Genomic DNA, 19,580 nt, shown 5'->3' on the forward strand with positions numbered 1-19,580 from the left:
TTGGTTTTATGGTGTGGGTGGTTAATCCCTACAAAATAGGAAAACGGTTATGGTTGGACAGGTGGCTAAGGCTGGGCGTGTGGCTTGGGTGATGGGCAATAACCGTCAAGCTTGTCCTTAACCTTGCTCTAGATTCAACTATGGAAGCCTAGTGCAGGCCAAATGCCCTTCAATGACAACTTGTGGCTACCTTATGTGATGCCCCACTCGAGTAGTGCAAAATGATCAACAAGCAAAGGCGAATGTAATGCAATAAACACAAACCACAATGCTGAAATACCTCGACAATGCATTAACATAAGGGAAAACAAAGAAAACCATAGGTTACCCTGATTCACGAATTACACAGGGTGAGCCGTCTCCTTTGGGATTCACCGATTGCACCAAATGGAGCCTAAGTGACAAAGCACCAATGTGCATACAAGGCTTACAAGCCAAATTCGACCAGATGTTCAAAGATAAAAAAAACATACTAATGGCTTAGTGCCCTATTTATACTAGAATGCAAATAACATGTTTACAAAGGAAATATTGGTTGCTGGATCCATGTCTCTTGGTTGAGGCATCATGCCGTCGGTGGGCCATGGGTGGCCTGGATGAGCCCACGGCATGGGCTGCTTGCTGGTGTGCGTGGGTCTTCAAGTTGGCCTACTGGGCTGGCCCTGGCTAATCTCTGGTCCCTACATGTGTGGCCTAGGTTGTGTAGGTTGGGCGTCATTGGTGAGTCGCTAGGTTGGACCATGGTGGGCTTGAGCATGGCAGACTGCTGCACTGCCCAGGCCAGTAGGGCCTGAGTGTTGATCTGCATGGCTCAGGCTAATGGGGCATGGACGTTGAACAGCATGGCCTAGGATGTGAGGCTTCAAAGTTGGCCAGCATGGCCTTGGCCAAAGCCAAGGCGTTGATCAGCATGGCCCTAGCCAAGGCCAAGGCGTTGAGCGACATGCTAGCCTGCGTGAGCCTTATGGGCAGCCACACCATCAATTGCAACTTGGGCGTGCATGCGTGCGCTGCGTTGGCGCCTAGGCTATGCATAGATGTTGTGCTTGTGCACAGGCCATGCATGCATGCTATGTGCGCACCCATGCATGCACGCTGCGGGCATGCACTAAGCATGCGTGCAGTCTAGCCGCGCATTGAGCATAGTGACAATCTCGCTTGCACGTGCGCGTTGACTGTGCACTGCCTGATTGAGAGTGATCGTGGCCTAGTATTCTCTAATGGCTCGGTCTGTGGGCAATCAAGCGATGCCAACAGTGCTCCGGATCTGATGTCTAGGCATGGTAAGGTGCTTGTCAAGTCATGGCCTGTGGCCTCATGTCTTGGGGTTTTGACATAATGCCCTCAACACTTTTACTGCACATTGAGTTATAATGTCCTCACTAGTCAGATATATTAGCAAGTTTTAGAGAGTATGTACTTATTTATGAGTTAAGTTTTTCTAACAATAACCTGTATGAGTACTTTTCAAGTTGACATGTTCAGCCACGTACATCATTCATTCTTATTTTAATTAAATGATTATAAAATAAATCACTTATATATATATATATATATATTTTTTTTTTAAAAAATTGAAAATGCATGCAAATAAATATGAAGTAATTTTGAGTTTGAAAGATTTGTTAATCTTACCATTCGATCCATTCCTATGTTAAATTATAATCATAAGACATAAACTTTTGTTACTTAAGTTTAAAAGAAAATTACAGGTCATATATGTGATATACAAATATTAAGTAATTTGGAATTTTAATTTATAGTTTGTAAATTATTGTTACACTTCTTATATATATATATATATATATATATATATATATATATATATATATATATATATATTTCTTTATATACTAGGTAAGAGTAACGTGCAAAGCACGTTTGTCTAATTTTATGAAATGATTATTTGTAAAAAATAATATATATTTTACAAAAATTATTGATGTCACTTAATAATTTAAGGCATATTGGAGAAAATAAAAAAATTAGTTCAAAATATCATATAATCCAATACATGTTTATAACATCTATAATTTTAGCAAAGATATATACGAAAAATTTAATAAAAGTCGAACACAAACGGTAGTTCAAAATATGTGTCGTTTGATGTTTGTATTATAATTCATCAATTTATGTCATCTTGTAGACAATCAATAGAGACAACATTAAAATCTTATTTTGCTGTTGGTTGAGTCGATCAGGGACAACATAAAGTTAAAACATAATCTTTTTATAAAATTTGTGGTATAATATTTTCTATATATAGCATATATATAAATCATAAAATATATTTTGAAATTATTGGCCGAATTTACTCTTTCTTGATTAGCTCAAAGATCACAGCATTTGTCAGGTGCCTATCATAGCAAGCCCACGTATAGAATATGACTTAGCGGAAGCTACGTCCTACTATCATGAGAAAAAAAAAACACTTTGATTAAACACACTTGTATTATATATTATATGAGATTTTTAAATTTGAAATACTCAATAATAATCTGAGTTAATGAAACGTATAATATATGTATATTATACTTAGGGATTCACGTCTTATACACCTAATACACGTGTATATGTTAAGGAGAAAGAGAAAAATATAATACCTAATCTTTAATTACTTATTATTATATAAACTATTAAGTATTATAATTATTGAGATTAATAAATCATATAACAACATTGAATGCTATCTCTCTCAACATTTATGTCTTCATTTTATGTGCCAAACCGTTAAAACAAACGGTGTTAACTTTAACGGAAAAACAAGAAAAACCGTTAAAACAAGATTTTCCGTTACATACACACTTTTTATATATAGAAGATACATGTAAATCTAATATTTTCGGAACGCGACTGATTACCTATTAAATACATCTAACTTACATAAATTTTTAATTTATTTCATACTTCGTATTAAAAGCCTGAGATATTAAGAAAAATCTATATTTTCCTAAAACCTAAAATCCTCAAAACTCTATAATCACATTAACTCCATAATATTGTCATCAATTCCATATATCTAGAGTTTATATGTCCAACCTTAAATTTCTTGACGTTTCGTGATCAATTTTTTCTAAGATAGTCTAATCTTTTGTGCACAACTCTCATAAATCAATATATATATATAATAGGTGGGAGTAACGTGCAAAGCACGTTTGTCTAATTTTATGAAATGATTATTTGTAAAAAATAATATATATTTTATAAAAATTATTGATGTCACTTAATAATTTAAGGCATATTGGAGAAAATAAAAAAATTAGTTCAAAATATCATATAATCCAATACATGTTTATAACATCTATAATTTTAGTAAAGATGTATACGAAAAATTTAATAAAAGTCTAACACAAACGATAGTTCAAAATATGTGTCGTTTGATGTTTGTATTATAATTCATCAATTTATGTCATCCTGTAGACAATCAATAGAAACAATATTAAAATTCTTATTTTGCTGTTGGTTGAGTCGATCAGGGACAACAAAAATTTAAAACATAATCTTTTTATAAAATTTGTGGTATAATATTTTCTATATATAGCATATATATAAATCATAAAATATATTTTGAAATTGTTGGCCGAATTTACTCTTTCTTGATTAGCTCAAGGATCACGGCCTTTGTCACGTGCCTATCATAGCAAGCCCACGTATGAAATATGACTTAGCGGAAGCTACGTCCTACTACCATGGGAAAAAAAACACTTTAATTAAACACATTTGTATTATATATTATATGAGATTTTTAAATTTGGAATACTCAATAATCTGAGTTAATGAAACGTATAATATACGTATATTATACTTAAGGATTCACGTCTTATGCACCTAATACACGTGTATATGTTAAGGAGAAAGAGAAAAATATAATAACTAATCTTTAATTACTTATTATTATATAAACTATTAAGTATTATAATTATTGAGATTAATAAATCATATAACAACATTGAATGCTATCTCTCTCAACATTTATGTCTTCATTTTATGTGCCAAACCGTTAAAACAAACGGTGTTAACTTTAACGGAAAAACAAGAAAAACCGTTAAAACAAGATTTTCCGTTTCATACACACTTTTTATATATAGAAGATATATATATATATTTCTTTATATATATATATATATATATATATTTCTTTAATATATAACCATTCATTTTCTTTTCTTTTATGAATAGTTTTTTTATTTATAAAAATAATGCTATACATAGTTTTCATTTAATGAAAAGTTTGGTCTATCTTTATATCACTATAAATTCAGAAAACAACAATATTTCTCCACCTTCCACGTGAATTATATAAACGTTAATCTTGACAGAATTTCAAATATATTGGTGAGGGTATAATTAATTCATGTTACACCAATATATATACAGAATTTCAAATATATTGGTGAGGGGTTTCTTGCATGCATGGGATTCCAATGGATGGGAGGGACCGATCATAAATATATATTAATTGGCGGCTGGGAGTTGGAGTAGAAAATTAATGCAATGCATGCAACTATCATCATTACAGTTCAGATTGTGTGCTGATAAAAAACAAAAAAACAAAAAAACAAAAACATTATATATTCATCTTGATGTTATTTGGGCGACTTTCCTAGGAGTACTATATTATATATATATATTAGTAGATATATTATTTTTTATTAAAATTATTTAATTTGATTCACCTATTTTAAAAAAATTAATTAAGAGAAAAAGAATGACTATATATATAGAAACATTAATTAAACTAATTAAATTAAGAAGGCAGAATCAGTTTCCACGTGATGAACAAACATTAATTAAATATAATATTAGTCGCATCTCAAGTTGTAAGGAAAATAATAAAACCTTGACCACCAACACGGCAAGGTTTGATTACCGGATACCTAACATCTTATAATTTTTCCTATATAAATGCTTTATATTTTATTTTTAAATTTTAAAAATATTTACTTAAATAAAAAGTAATAAATAGTGAAAATTAATAATAAATAGTATAAAACTGATATGAACAGTATGTAAATAGTGCAAAACTTATATAAACAGTACATAATCAGTACGTAAATAGTATACGAATCGGTTCTTTATAAAATAACGGGACCCACACATTTTTTTCTAATTTAAAAAATTAAAAATATCTCATTATCTAAATATATATTTTTTTATAAATTATTTCATCTTATTTTAAATAAAAAATTTTACTAATATCTAAAATATCGCATTTCATATGATATAAACCGTGATTTACGCGCATTATCAACCTTATTCACTACTTAAACACTAGCCCACCATTTGAGGTTAGAGAGAAGGGAATCCTGGTTTTAATAGATTTATTTATTTTTTAAATAATAATTAAAGAATTTTTTTAATAAATAAATAGTATTTATTTAAATAAATTATTCAAAACTCTCAAAACGATACTTTTCTGACATATTTAAGTTGCGTTTGATTATTCAACTCATCTTATTTAATTATTATAATTTTCTTAATTTTTAACATAAAATATAATAAATAATTTAATTTTTTTAAATTTTAAAATAATAATAATATTAAAAATTAATATTATAATAATATTTTATTATAACTTTTATCTTTTATTTCAACTCAACTAAACATCAAAATCAATTCTAATTTTTTCAACAACTCAAAGCAGGATAAGATATCTCACCAAACTCAGAAAGACAAAACCCTCTGCCTGACCATACCCCATTAACCATCAAACAGAAAATAGTCGAATCAAACTACACTATTATCTTCGAAATTATTAGGGTAAAGTTGCCAATAAATTAATAAGTTGTTAATTTGTATCAATCACTTTCTTATAATCTCATCTATCCGAGTTTAGAAGCTAACTTGATTTGAAAACACACCGATTTCCACTCACCACATATATATTGTGAAAAAATCTAGTTTGAAACATACTTATGTATTAATATGTGTATTAATTTATTGTGATTAATCAAAAAATAAATTTTATTAAAAATAATACTAATTTAAATTTTAAATATAAAAGAATCAATATTAATACATAGATTAGTACACAATTTTACTTATATATAACAAAACTCATACATTGTACATCCCATGCTTCACGGAAGTATAAAGTCTTACAACTGTTGCCTAACTTGTCTTAAAAATAATTAGAAAAAAGTATTATAACTGTTCACAACAATAATAATAATAATCATACATTAAAAACTCATTGGAGGATAAACACAGTTGAGTGTAATTCAATTTTAAACACTATTTAATATTCAAACATGCAGTTGAGTGCATTTATCCTTTAACTTCTGTAGCCTCACAACTGACAAAAAATAAACAAACGGTGCTTATCCTCTTAATCTATTTTATTATTATTTATTATTTTACTATTACTTTTTATCTTCTTTTTAATAATATTTAATATTTTATTATTATTTTTTATCTTTTTTTTAATACTATTTACAACATATCTTAACATTTTTTAACCTCCAAATCCAACTTAATTCCAGTTCGATGTTTCTCAATTCAAGGGGAGAAAAATACAAAATTAACTTTTGTCTATAGGATCCATCACAACTGACAATTATTTTATTGTGAAAAAAAATGTGGAAACATCGAACGGTGTTGGATAAAATGGAAATAAGTCTATTTCGCTCGAGTGGTTATTAAAAGTCTCAAGCAGTAATTGTTTGGATGAAAGCCGCTCGAGCGAGAGATTTAAGAGAAAACAGAAAAGACCGAAAGACAAAAAGAAAAAAATAAAATAAAATAAAGGATGCCTACCCTCTGAAACATTTTTACTAAAAAGACCAAAACACAAAGGGTTAGAAACATAAAAATGCGAGCAGATGAAAGAAAAGCTGGGGGATAAATGAGAAATGGTAAAAGTGAAGGGATAAAAATGAAAAAATAAATATCGAAAAAACACTATTGCTAAGGAGATAGCCGCTTTTAATATATAATGAGATATATAAATATAAATATATATTTATTTTGACTCTTTATATATTTTAATTTTTTTTATCTTTTTTATTTAATAATTAAGAAAGTGATTATTAATATATTAATTTTTTATATTTTTAAAAAATGTTTTAGAATGATAAAAAACAATATGAATAAAAAAACTGAAAAAAATTATACAATAATTTTACATTAACGATAAGATGGAGCCTTCATGAACTTGGACAGGAAAGACTTGCGAGGCTCTTATAAAATATCATGCACAGTACTCTGTCTTCCTGCTCGCGGCTCTGTCCCCGTAGCAAGAGTTGTTCTTTGTGTGCACGTTTGTGATCTGAGTGTTTTGTACGCTAAACATCGAGTTCGGCTTTAATCTGCGTGTTCTATTCTAGAGGGTTGGTTGTTTTTTTATGGAAGGGAGTGTGTTAAGGCAGAAGACGAAACAAGAAATAAACCAGCAGCAGCAAGCACAAACACAGCAGCGGCACGTATCAAGACTGCTTCATGCATAACAGAAAATGGATAGCAGAGCAATGAGGATCCTTCTAGAATACATTCTGGAGTGACAGGTGTCAAATCATCTTGCAAAAATGGAAAAGAGTTAGATGTAAAATTTGTCTATAAAAACAATATAATTTGAATTATTGTTTCAACTTTCAACAGAGTGGGACCCTTGTTAGTGACTGACCATTAGTGGCCTCTAAATCCTGATCTCTCACTCCCACTCCCACTCCCACACGCAATTAAACAACCTATTTCATGGTCATGTGTTTGTTCTGTGCATGTGCTTAATTTGCCTCTGCCTTCCCCGCCTAGCTAGCTGCTGCCTTTCTGCACCAAGTAAAACACAGTACCCAATACATATGGAGGAAGAGCAGGCGGTGGTCAAGTTGCCTCTGATTGAAGCAGAGTGCTCTGCTCGTTTAAGGATTAGCAATATTGATTATGATCAAGAAAATGGTGGTGTTGGTAGCCTCAACAGTGCGGGTGCCCGTGCTCCTGTTGAAACAAGATCGACGCCTGTTCTTTTTGTTTGCACCTTTGCGGCCGCCTGCGCTGCCTTCACTGGTGGTTGTCTGGTAAGTAGTACGGTCTTGGATTGTCTAATCTCTGTAGAGTACACAAATTCTCACAGCATACCACACTTTTTTTATTTTTAAAATTTTTTTTATAAATCTTTTGAGTTTATTTTAGTTTTAATTTTTTTAATTTTTTTTTAAAGAGAGGATATATATGGACAAGATATTTGTTGTTAAAAGTAGTTGTTTTGTTTTTTCTTTCTTTCTTTTCTTGTAGTACTCCCAATTAATTCTTTATTATATTCTTTAAATTATATTATTAAAATTCATTTTTTTCTATTTTATATATTAATTTTTTTTTTTTTAGAATACTCTCAATTGATTCTTCTTTATTCTTATACATATTTTTTATTTTTTGAAATCAGAACATTACTTGTAGCTTTATTCATTCTTATTCTTATGATATAACATTAGTCCCATTTAAATATAAAAGGTATTTTCTCTCATCTTATCTTATTTAATCATTATAATTTTATCAAATTTTTACTTAAAATATAATATATAATTTAAATTTTTCACATCTTAAAATAATAATACTATTAAAAAATAATATTCTAATAATATTTTATTCAACTTTTAACTTTTATTTCAACTCGTCTTATCTTAACTTATATTCTAAACACCTAAATGATTGTTAGATAAAAAAATATTTTTAAATCTATTAATACCATGTGAGTCAAGATGATAAAATGATAATAAATCAATTGTGGTCCCAACCTTAACTGACCGGATTGTGCCTATGATATTGTTACTTTAAAGAAATTAGAGTACTCAAAGTAAATTTACGCAGTGGTAAAACTAAACATATATATGTACATGGGAGGCCAATTTTTTGAACTTGTAAAGTCAATGTAATATACAAAGAGATGAGATGTAAGTTTAATTCCACAGTATATCGTAAAACCATAACTATCTATTAAAGCTACAATTGGGTAAAAACATGTTTAAATAGATCAGCTTTCATTAAGAAGACAAAATTCATAACTTGTCATATATATGCTGAAATAAAGAATAATGATATATATAGTTTTAAGGTGTGTAAGTTTTGTTCACTCTTTTTATAAAAATAAGTAGAGTATATAATTAAAAAATAAATTTTTCATATGAGTTCTAGATTTATCAATTTTTTTAAAAAAAGTAGCGCGTGAAAATTGCATATTCTAAAATTGAAAATACGTTTATCAGAAATAAAATTCTAAAAAATACAACTTTGCATTTTCTTTAGATTTCTTATAATAATCTTTCATGCAATAATATTCATTTTTGAAAAAAAATAAAGTAAGATTTATTATTAAAAAAATAATTTTTTAATGTGAATTCTAGATTTACACACTTTTTTTAAAAAAGAGTGCGAGTGATTTACACATCCTATAAATATTATTTCTCTATTTTCATATAAAATGTTAACCTTAAATGATTCTTCTAATATTTATTTCACATTAGATTCTATTTTGAGAAGTTTAATACCTTATAATCAAGAACTTTGAGGTTCATATTAATAACTTTGTTATTCTCACAAATTTAATTTTAGTTTTAAGCTCTTTTAGAACTTATTCATAAAATTAAAAGAATTGTTGGGGGAAAAAAAAAATTTAAAGGGCCACATCATAATAGAAAACATGATGATATATTAAATTTTAATCTAAAATTTTTGGCCCTATAGGAAAAAATGGAAAGAGAGGCATTTTTATGTATATACAATTTTTTATTTTTATTTTTATTTTATTTTTTATTTGTTTGAGTGGGAGGGGGTTTTCCTTACGTACATAGAATTTTAAGAAAAACATAGAAAGAAGGTCAAATTATAAGTTTTTTTTGGAAGGGGGTTGTGCGACCATGGCCCCCCAGACATAAGGTAGTTCCACCACTGAGCTTAGGCTATACATAGGAAACAAGTTCGAAGAACAAACAAGTAGATCGAGAAAAGGATAAAAAAAGACTTTAAAAGTGCGTCAGATAATGCTAGATGGGTCTAGTGGTGCACTCTTGTAGGATGTGGAACAGTATATACCTATCTGCCGTTCGGCTCGAGGTGTGGACCAATGCATTATGCAACTTGGTATGCCGGCCCAAACCAGGGTTGTAGCCGTCATGTCTGTTGTGCATGACATTATTCTATTTGACATTAAAGATTAAAAGTTACGGTTGATAATATATAATACGATTTATAAATTTAAAATAAATATGATATAAAATTAGTAAGTTTGAGTTTAATATTAACATGTTTGGATTAAAATAGATTAACTCGTAAAGATACGATTTATAAACAGGCCGATAACAAGTTAATAAGATAAAATACGATTTATAAACAGGTCAATAACGGGTTGATTTGTTAAGACATAATTTATAAATAAGTTAATTTACTTAACATGAAATCAACGCGTTTTAACAATTTTAAAATTTATTTTAAAATTAAAATTTTATTATTGTTAAGTTGTAGTATTGATCTTTTTCATTATGTTTATGTTTTTATTGTTGAGATTATAATTTTAGACCTATGCTTATATTTGTTATTATATAGTTTATAATATTAGTTTTATTATATGTTAAAACTTAAAAAATATTTTTATATATTTTAAGATATTGTGGTTATTAATAAATATATATTTTAACTTTTAAAATTATATTAATCAGGTTAAATAAGTTATGCATTTTAGTTCAACCAATTTACATGAAACAAATGGGTATAAATGAGTTGTCATGTTAACATATTTCTAATTAATTATTAAACGAGTTAAAACAGGTGACACAATACAACTTGTTATCTAAATATGTTAAGTTGGGATTTGAAAGTTTGACACGTTTAGCTTAACGGATTGGATTCAGGTTGATTTATATAGTCGAATGTTCAAAACTTGACACAACACGAACACGATTCGAAAACACAATTTGCCACCTCTACTTATAAAAACTAATTTTCTAAGATTAATGCAACCTCAAGATTTTGGGAGTGGAGCTAGGTTAATATAAAATTAGTGATACCCAAGTAATTCAAATGATTGCCATGTTATATACAGCTCCTATATATATATATATATATATATATATATATATTAATAATTAATAATGACTCATGAAACGTTCTTGAAGGTAGAGGCCGGACATAATGCTATATTTGAGTTAGAAAGTGTTGATGAAATAATTAAAACTTTGCGGAATTAATGAGGCAGTGAGAGTACTCCATCATGAGTAGTACCACTGATATTTCAAGTTCTGGTTTTATGGTTTGCTTAATTAATTAATTTATAGGTGTCATATACATCACCGGCTGAGTCTGGAATCATTGCTGATTTGAGTCTCACTGTGACAGAGGTATGTAAATACTATAGTAATATTAATGCTGGAAATTTGGTATTGAGTTAAAGAAAAATACCATTTGTAGTCTTAGGATTTATAAGTCTCATACAATATTCTATTTAAAAAATTTTTGTAAATTTATGGCTCCACATGAAAAATTAATTTTTTAATAATAAACTCTAATTTTTTTAAAAGAAATATACTGTTAGTTACATTTTTTGAGATTGTATCTAACATTATTTTAAAAAAAAAAAAATTAGATTTTTATTTTAAAAGTTTTGTTATATATAATTATTAATATGTAATTATTATATAATATATAATTAGTTAAAATAATTATTTTATATTAAAAAAATAATAAAAATAATCATATTAATGATAAAACCTATACAAAAGTGACTCAAGATTTTTTGTACAGTAGGGTTAATCACTTTCTTATATTGCTTGGATGTGTGGTGCATGCAGTACTCCTTTTTTGGTTCAATAATGACAGCTGGAGCAATGATTGGCGCCGTAATAAGTGGGAGGATGACAGATTTCATTGGTCGTAGACTTGTACGCATGTTCTTCAAATATTTAATAATATCTCTTCTGCTGGAATATATGAATAATATTAGTGCGACTGTTGCATTTTAATTAAATCATAAATAATTCTATATATATATATATAAATCTTTTCATAAAATTTTCATTTTTATTTTATCGCAGACATTATGGATTTTGGACATATTCTACATCGTAGGCTGGCTTGCCATTATTTTCGCTGAGGTTTCAGAATCTACTCCTTCTCCTTTACTGATCTCATATGTATAGGCGTCTACTCGATTTGGTCATAAAGACATTGGAAGTAAACGAAAAGTTGTAGCGTGCCACATGATGTCTAAATTTAAAATGCATTACATGAATTAATTACTTATTTACTGATAATTTAATATCTAACTATATATTAAGATAAATAAAAAAGGAAAATGATATTATGCCCTCTAAGTTTGTCTCTTTAATTTGACCACTTATATATTTTATTTTAATTTTTAATATTTTTTTTAATTAATAGTTAAGAAATTGACTATTAGTATATTAATATTTTTTTGTTTTTAAAAATGTTTAAACATGTTTAAAGATTTTTTGAAATAAAAAACAAAAAAAAAATTAATTTACACTAGAGACACACTAAGTGGACAAATTCAGAAAGCATAGTATATTAAGAGTTATACATTAACAATTGATGGGAACAATATATTAAAACTTAATTAAAAGGTAGTTTTAGGGTGTAAATTAAACCAAATTGTGACTTTTTACACGATGCATGAAAAAATTAGAAAGAAACATTATTACATCTAGGGGTGAGAATATGTTATACGACCCGTTAACCTAACACGATACTAGTGGGTTAGGGTTTGGTCTTAACGGGTTCAGGTCAAAACGGATTGACCCGTTAAGACACGATTGTTTAACGGGATGATAATGGATCAATCAGTTATGACACGTTATAACACGTTCAGAAAGTTAAAGTTATAATTATACTCTTATACTTAAAAATAAAATTGTTAGAATTTCAATTTTGATATTTTTATTGTTTGAATTATAACTTTAGACTTGTAGTTAGTTTTATAATTTTTATAAATATTGTGATTTTAAAATTTATATAAAATTATACTAAATTTAATCAGGTCAAACTGGTTAATTTTGGACCTATTCAACTAATTTACATAAACAGTTTTAAACGAATCTTATTGTGTCGTGTTAACCTATTTCGTAATATTTACTAATGGATCAAAACTGGTTGACACGACACGACCCGTTATGTTAACGGGTCGTGTTAGGATTTAAAATTTTAACACGATAAGTTTAATGGGTCGGATTAGGATTGAGGTATATAGTATAATATATATATTTTGATACGACACGAACACGACCTGTTAACACGATTTGACACCCATAAATTTACATCCAAAATAATAATAATGTTTCTTTCCAATTTTATTGATCAACAGCATGTTTTTGAAAATAATTAGCGGATGATCTGGTTCTTGCATGGTTTGAATCATACATTTCCATTTTTATTAATTTGTTCCTTCCAATTGATCATGTGAATTAATTAAAGGGTGCTTGGTTGCTCGACCTTGGAAGACTGTCGCTGGGAATTGGGTTTGGGCTTACTTGTTATGTGGTACGTTGTAAATGTAGTTGTAAGGTTTTGGTTTTTCATAATACTTGAATATATAAATGATTAGTTAATGGCATCCCACACTCATGTCAATTACAGGGACCTGCATATCTTGCAGAAATAATACCAAAGGATATAAGAGGACTACTAATGTCAATCAGTCAGGTACTTTTTACCTTTATATATATATATATATATATCTACTTTTCTTTTTTTCAAAAAACTTGTACGTACAGAATTTGCATGATCTGTATTACTATAATTAATAGTCTGATGTGTAATGATCTTCCATTAATGAATGTTCAATGATTGAGTGATGTGCAGTCAATGACTGGTTATGGTGCTTCTCTCACGTTTGTAATCGGTTCTTTCGTCACCTGGCGTTCTTTGGCCATTATAGGTATATTTGCTTGCCTAATTTCCTACTTAAAGCAATACTTTTTATCCATAAAAAAGCATCGAAGTATCGAACAATATTTACTTTGATCTTGATCAGGTTGTATTCCGAGTCTGTTACTGCTCCTTGCTCTGTTTTTCATTCCAGAGTCTCCAAGATGGTTGGTGAGTACTTTAACAAATTGGAAAATGTTTTACAATATTTTTAATTTAATTGATCGGTAAATCAGGAGTTCTTGAACTTTTAAATATTTATGGTATTTAGGTATCATGTTGAACAAACTGATATAGATTGAGAAAAAAAGAGAATTTGAAAATGCTCTCATGTACAAAAAATATATAAAACATATTATTAATTTATGAAAAAAATGTTCCTAAAGCTTTGTTGACTCTTGATTCGTCACTTGTACATGATTCCGAAACTCGATCTTTTATATTCATGGTATTACCGCATTGATCAGTTGATGCATGCTAGGTTATTATTGTTTTATAGGATTATATCGAAAACCAGCGTCTTCAACAGAACTCCGACGACAATGTCCTCAACTTGTTTCGGAGAAAATATCTTCATATAGTCATTGTGAGCAGTAAATATATATTCTCCTTTTTACAACATTATTTGTTTAAAAATAAATGATATTTACAATGTTAGGATGTGTAATCATTGCGCATTTATTTAAAAAAAAAAATGAGTAAATTTAATACCCACATAAAAAAATTATTTTTTTAAAGCTAGACACTACATTTTTTTTCAAATGAATTGTACAAAGCTGTATCTAACGTTACTTTTTATTGAATCATTGGATATGACTCCAAATTGTTTACAGGTTGGAGTTGGGCTTATGGTAGTGCAAGCATCAGGAGGCTTATATGGATTTATGTTTTATATGAGTGAAATTTTTGATTCAGCTGGTAAAGGCACTGACAATATTACCTCTTAGAATATAAATTACAAAGAACAAAAGGAGTCATGCTCCCATATCAAAATTGTTTTTTCCTTTGTTTGTGACAGGTATCTCTAGTACACTGGGGTTTATCCTGGTGGCTGTTCTTCAGGTAGATGATCTTATAAAGATCCTTTTAGTTCAAATAGTTGGATATATTGATCTGTTTTTGGCGAGTTTCTTTGAAAATAGAGTTTCATTTCCTCTGCAGATTCCTTTAATTGTTTTGAGTGCAGCACTGATAGATAAATTTGGAAGAAGAACGCTGTTGATGGTTGGATTAGGCATATATATAAATCTCTTGATTAGTTTTCAACGTAGTTGGCCAAAGAATTTTGACTAATATGCAAATATGTTAATGCAGGCTTCTGCAACTGGGCAATGCTTAGGCTGCCTCCTCACCGGATTATCCTACTTCTTGCAGGTATATAGTTTATACTTCAATTAACATGAAATCTGAAGATATATATGTTGATTGAAGATCGAAAACTATTGTATTTTTGAACATATATATGTACCATAATCAGGAACTTGACTGGTGGAAAGAAGCAAGTCCCATTTTGGCGCTGATAGGGGTTTTGGTATGCAAATTTATTTGACAAACAACATTTCTATCTGCCATTTTTTCATTCTCTCCTTCCATACAATCGGTGCTAAAGAATTGGGCAAGACAGTGAAAGTAGCACTCTGTTTTCACTAGGTATATATGGGATCTTACGCATTTGGCATGGGTGGAATACCATGGATTGTGGTGTCAGAGGTTGGTTTATGCTATATATCTTTTGTTTTTTGTTAATATTATGTATCTTCTTCTTTTTTTATTTTTTTTGGTTCTTGTTAATGGTTTGTTCTGTTCTTCAGATATTTCCAATAAATGTAAAGGGTTCAGCTGGAACCCTTTGCAATCTGGTCAGTTCGTTTTGTTCTTGGGTTGTTTCATACACTTTTAACTATTCATTCTCCTGGAGCCCTGCAGGTGAATGCCAGTCTCCTGATCACTTGTGTCTTAATTCCAGAGTGTCATGCACATGAGTTCTTATGCCAAGTACTGATGATCATGCACGCATATAAATATCCTTTTGTTGGGAATATTGCTTTTGTTTTTCAGGAACATTTTTCATATATGCGGGCATATGTGGTTTTGGGGTTGTTTTCATCGCAAAACTAGTGCCGGAGACTAAGGGGCGAACATTGGAAGAAATACATGCATCGCTGACTCGTATTATGCAGTGAGAAATTACATTAATCAATGGCCATGAAAATTGCTAAAAATTATTCAAGGGTTTTATACTGTAATCACGAACTACTATTTATTAATTCAACACAAAGTGTGCTTTCAGCTGCTACGTAGTTTTATCTTCCAGTTATGCTTGATCGTATAACCACGAGCAAGATTTTAAAATTTAATTAAGTCATATTTAATTATTCAGATTTTGTTAAAGTTACCATGCAAACATTCAAGGTAGTCGGTATTACATTACTGTCAAGGGCTGCTCGAAAATCATATATTAGCAAGGACCTACATGTGAGAGAAAGGACTTGAGCAACATTATCAGTGCTAACACCACAAATAGATGCACTGAAAAACTTTTTGTTAGTCAAGAATGTCCTCGACACTTTTTACTGCACATGCATTCAGTTATAATCTCCTCATTAGCCAGATATATTGGCAAATTTAAGAGAGTATGTACTTTTCTCAAATCCAATCGTTCCTCTCTTTTCTTCCCTCGGATAAAATACAAGTTCCAGCAAAATACCATCCCCCTTCCCCAATCAAAAAAAACAAAAACTATATATAAATAGACAGAATTAATTGATTATATGCTTTAAAGTAGACGACAACATCCTCCAAAATGACTGTAAACAAGTCAAGCTGAATCAAGTGCCAAAACCTGCAAAAATCAAATTTTCCTGACAAGCTGCACTTGCAGCCAGACCAGCCAAGTAGAAAAAGTGATAAACAATTGAGTTGGGCCTCACCAGAGATGGAAAAGTTGTACACAATGAAGAAAAAAGTAAACTGACAGATGAAAAAGTAAGATCGAAAATTAATGTTTATCGGTTGTGAGCCCTACAGATGAGTTCAATTTGTAAAAACCTGCATTTGGATGTTCAACTTAATCTAAAAATGGAGTGCACTGAATTGAGTTGTGTATTCAAACAGGGCCTCAGTATATGGGTTGTACACCCATGACACTGAACCGTGAGCTATATAGCCCAATCATGCACAGGAGAGGCCCTAGCCTACGTGTGGATCATGGGCCCTCTTTCTGGGCTACAAACTAATCAAATCCTTTTTACAAAGACATAAGGTTCCGACATATTTATATTGCAGAAATTATCCCCAAGAACCTTGGGAGCTTTTGCATCTAGTAATGAGGTAGGGTAACTCGTTATGGTTTTTGGATTAAACAACTATACTAATTTTTTAAGGGATAATTTTCAGTCTGACAGTTGACAACATATTATGGTATTTCACTGATGTCATTGAAAATATCACTTCTTGGCTCATCTAGATGGCCTTAATCGGTAACTTGATTTGAGTTGTTCGTTATCTTAGTTTTCTCTACCAAGAAAATTTATGCGTGTCAATTTTATTTCTACTGATTTGAAAATTTTCAGGTGCTATTCCATGTCTTGTACAACTTCTAGGCTTATTCTTGATTCCAGAATCTCCTAGATATATGGTTGGTGAGTCCAAAGGAAAGACTCTAGTGCAAATGTCATGTTTGTGGTGAATCTCTTGCATAATTGACATGTATAGATAGCTTAGTACCTTACTTTCCTTCTGTATCTGAAAGCATACGCAAAAGGAAGCATCCATCAGAATGTTGAAATGATGATACAACTTGATGCAGGCTAAAATTGGTGAAGAGAGAGAGTTTGAAACTGCTCTAGACCGACTCAGGGGAAGTGATGTTGAGGAATGTGGAGTCTGGTCCACACCGCTCGAGCGGAGGCATTGGCCGCTCGAGCAAAATCAGGCAGAGTCGAACGCTCGATGTCAGCTCGACAGTGGGCTCGAGCGGGATGCGGAAGGGAAGTTCGCTCGACGCGCGCTCGACACGCCGCTCGAGCGAACATACGATTTAGGGATTCCGCCGTTTGAACTATAAATCTGATTTTTGCCTCTTAAGTCTGTAACAGAGCAGCTACGAAAACACTGTGGATGAACAGTGTTGTGACCCATCTTGTAGTGTGATTCCTCAATAATAAAAATCCTCTGCAGCTCCCGTGGACGTAGGCAATTTGCCGAACCACGTACATCTTGTGTCGTGTGTGATTGCGTGTGTGATCGTTTTCTCATTCGGTGTTATATTTCAATTCATTGTCATCGTTTTTCACAACAATTGGTATCAGAGCCAAGGTTCGGGTCTGAGGAGAAACGATGGCTGGAGATGAATTGAAGGTATCGGGGATCGAGAAGTTTGATGGCACGGATTTTGGATACTGGAGGATGCAGATAGAGGACTACCTCTATGGGAAGAAACTCCATCTTCCACTATTGGGGCAGCAACCGGAAAAGATGGATGATGCTAGTTGGAATCTGTTGGATCGACAGGTTCTGGGGGTTATTCGATTGACCCTGTCGAGATCCGTTGCACACAACGTCATCAAGGAGAAGACGACGGCGGATCTCATGGCGGCTTTGTCAGGTATGTATGAAAAGCCGTCAGCGAATAACAAGGTACATCTGATGAAAAAGTTATTCAATTTGAAAATGGCAGATAGTATGTCTGTTGCACAACATCTAAATGATTTTAATACTATCACAAATCAATTGTCGTCTGTTGAAATTGAATTTGATGATGAGATACGTGCACTGATACTATTGGCTTCATTTCCAAATAGTTGGGAAGCCATGAGAATGGCTGTTAGTAATTCTGCTGGTAAAAATAAACTGAAGTATGATGATATTCGTGATTTGATTTTGGCTGAGGAGGTGCGCAGGAAAGATTCAGGCGAGACCTCGGGTTTGAGTTCAGCCCTGAATGTTGAATCTCGAGGGAGATCACATGACAGGAATTCAAACAGAGGAAGATCAAAATCAAAGTATAGGGGCAAGAGCAAGTCGAGGCCTGGTCAGCAGGCAACTTGCTGGAATTGTGGCAAAGCTGGTCACATAAAGAAAAACTGCAAAAACCCCAAGAAGATGGAGAATGATAGTGCTAATGTGGTAACTGAAGAAGTACAGGATGCACTATTGCTTGCAGTTCATAGTCCAGTTGATGACTGGATACTGGATTCAGGGGCTTCCTTCCATACATCTTCCCACCGGGAACTAATGAGGAATTATGTTGCAGGTGATTTTGGGAAGGTATATTTGGCTGATGGTGAGGCTTTGAACGTAGTGGGGATGGGAGACATTGACATTGCACTCCCTGCCAAGAACAAATGGACCTTGCAAAAGGTCAGGCACATTCCTGAGTTGAAGAAGAACCTCATTTCTGTTGGGCAGCTTGATGAGTGTGGTCATTCAGTGGTGTTCTCAGATAGCACCTGGAAGGTCACAAAAGGGGCATTGGTACTAGCTCGGGGTAAGAAAACTGGTACACTTTATATGACTACTGGTTTAATTGACACTATTGCTACTACCGTTGCAGAGAGCACAGCAGATTTGTGGCATTGTAGGCTTGGCCATATGAGTCAGAAGGGCATGACGGAACTTCTGTCTAGAGGCAAGCTACCAGAACTGAAGACAGTTGATCTCGGTATGTGTGAGAGTTGTGTTATGGGGAAGCAAAAGAAGGTCAGCTTCTTGAA

General features: G+C 31.3%; 1 protein-coding gene across 11 annotated transcripts; it reads left to right on the forward strand.

The window, feature by feature from the left end:
- Positions 1–7,631: 7,631 nt before the first annotated feature.
- On the forward strand, positions 7,632–16,162 carry LOC122316044 (sugar transporter ERD6-like 15). 11 transcript variants are annotated; one of them, XM_043132507.1, is made up of 17 exons: positions 7,641–8,012; positions 11,262–11,324; positions 11,775–11,864; positions 12,018–12,077; positions 13,414–13,479; positions 13,576–13,641; positions 13,801–13,876; positions 13,973–14,037; positions 14,366–14,452; positions 14,700–14,784; positions 14,885–14,928; positions 15,028–15,090; positions 15,181–15,240; positions 15,344–15,397; positions 15,517–15,576; positions 15,678–15,792; positions 15,925–16,162. In XM_043132507.1, exons 1-17 carry the CDS (start codon positions 7,716–7,718, stop codon positions 16,047–16,049), a joined length of 1,476 nt encoding a protein of 491 aa, XP_042988441.1. In that variant the 5' UTR covers positions 7,641–7,715; the 3' UTR covers positions 16,050–16,162. The 11 variants fall into 11 exon arrangements, 9 of the variants coding, with proteins under 9 accessions (XP_042988437.1, XP_042988442.1, XP_042988438.1 ...); XM_043132502.1 differs by having other exon boundaries at positions 7,639–8,012; positions 14,885–15,090; XM_043132509.1 differs by lacking the exon at positions 15,028–15,090.
- Positions 16,163–19,580: the final 3,418 nt, after the last annotated feature.

The sequence above is a fragment of the Carya illinoinensis genome, chromosome 7 (genome assembly GCF_018687715.1).
Source record: "Carya illinoinensis cultivar Pawnee chromosome 7, C.illinoinensisPawnee_v1, whole genome shotgun sequence".
NCBI lineage: Eukaryota > Viridiplantae > Streptophyta > Magnoliopsida > Fagales > Juglandaceae > Carya > Carya illinoinensis.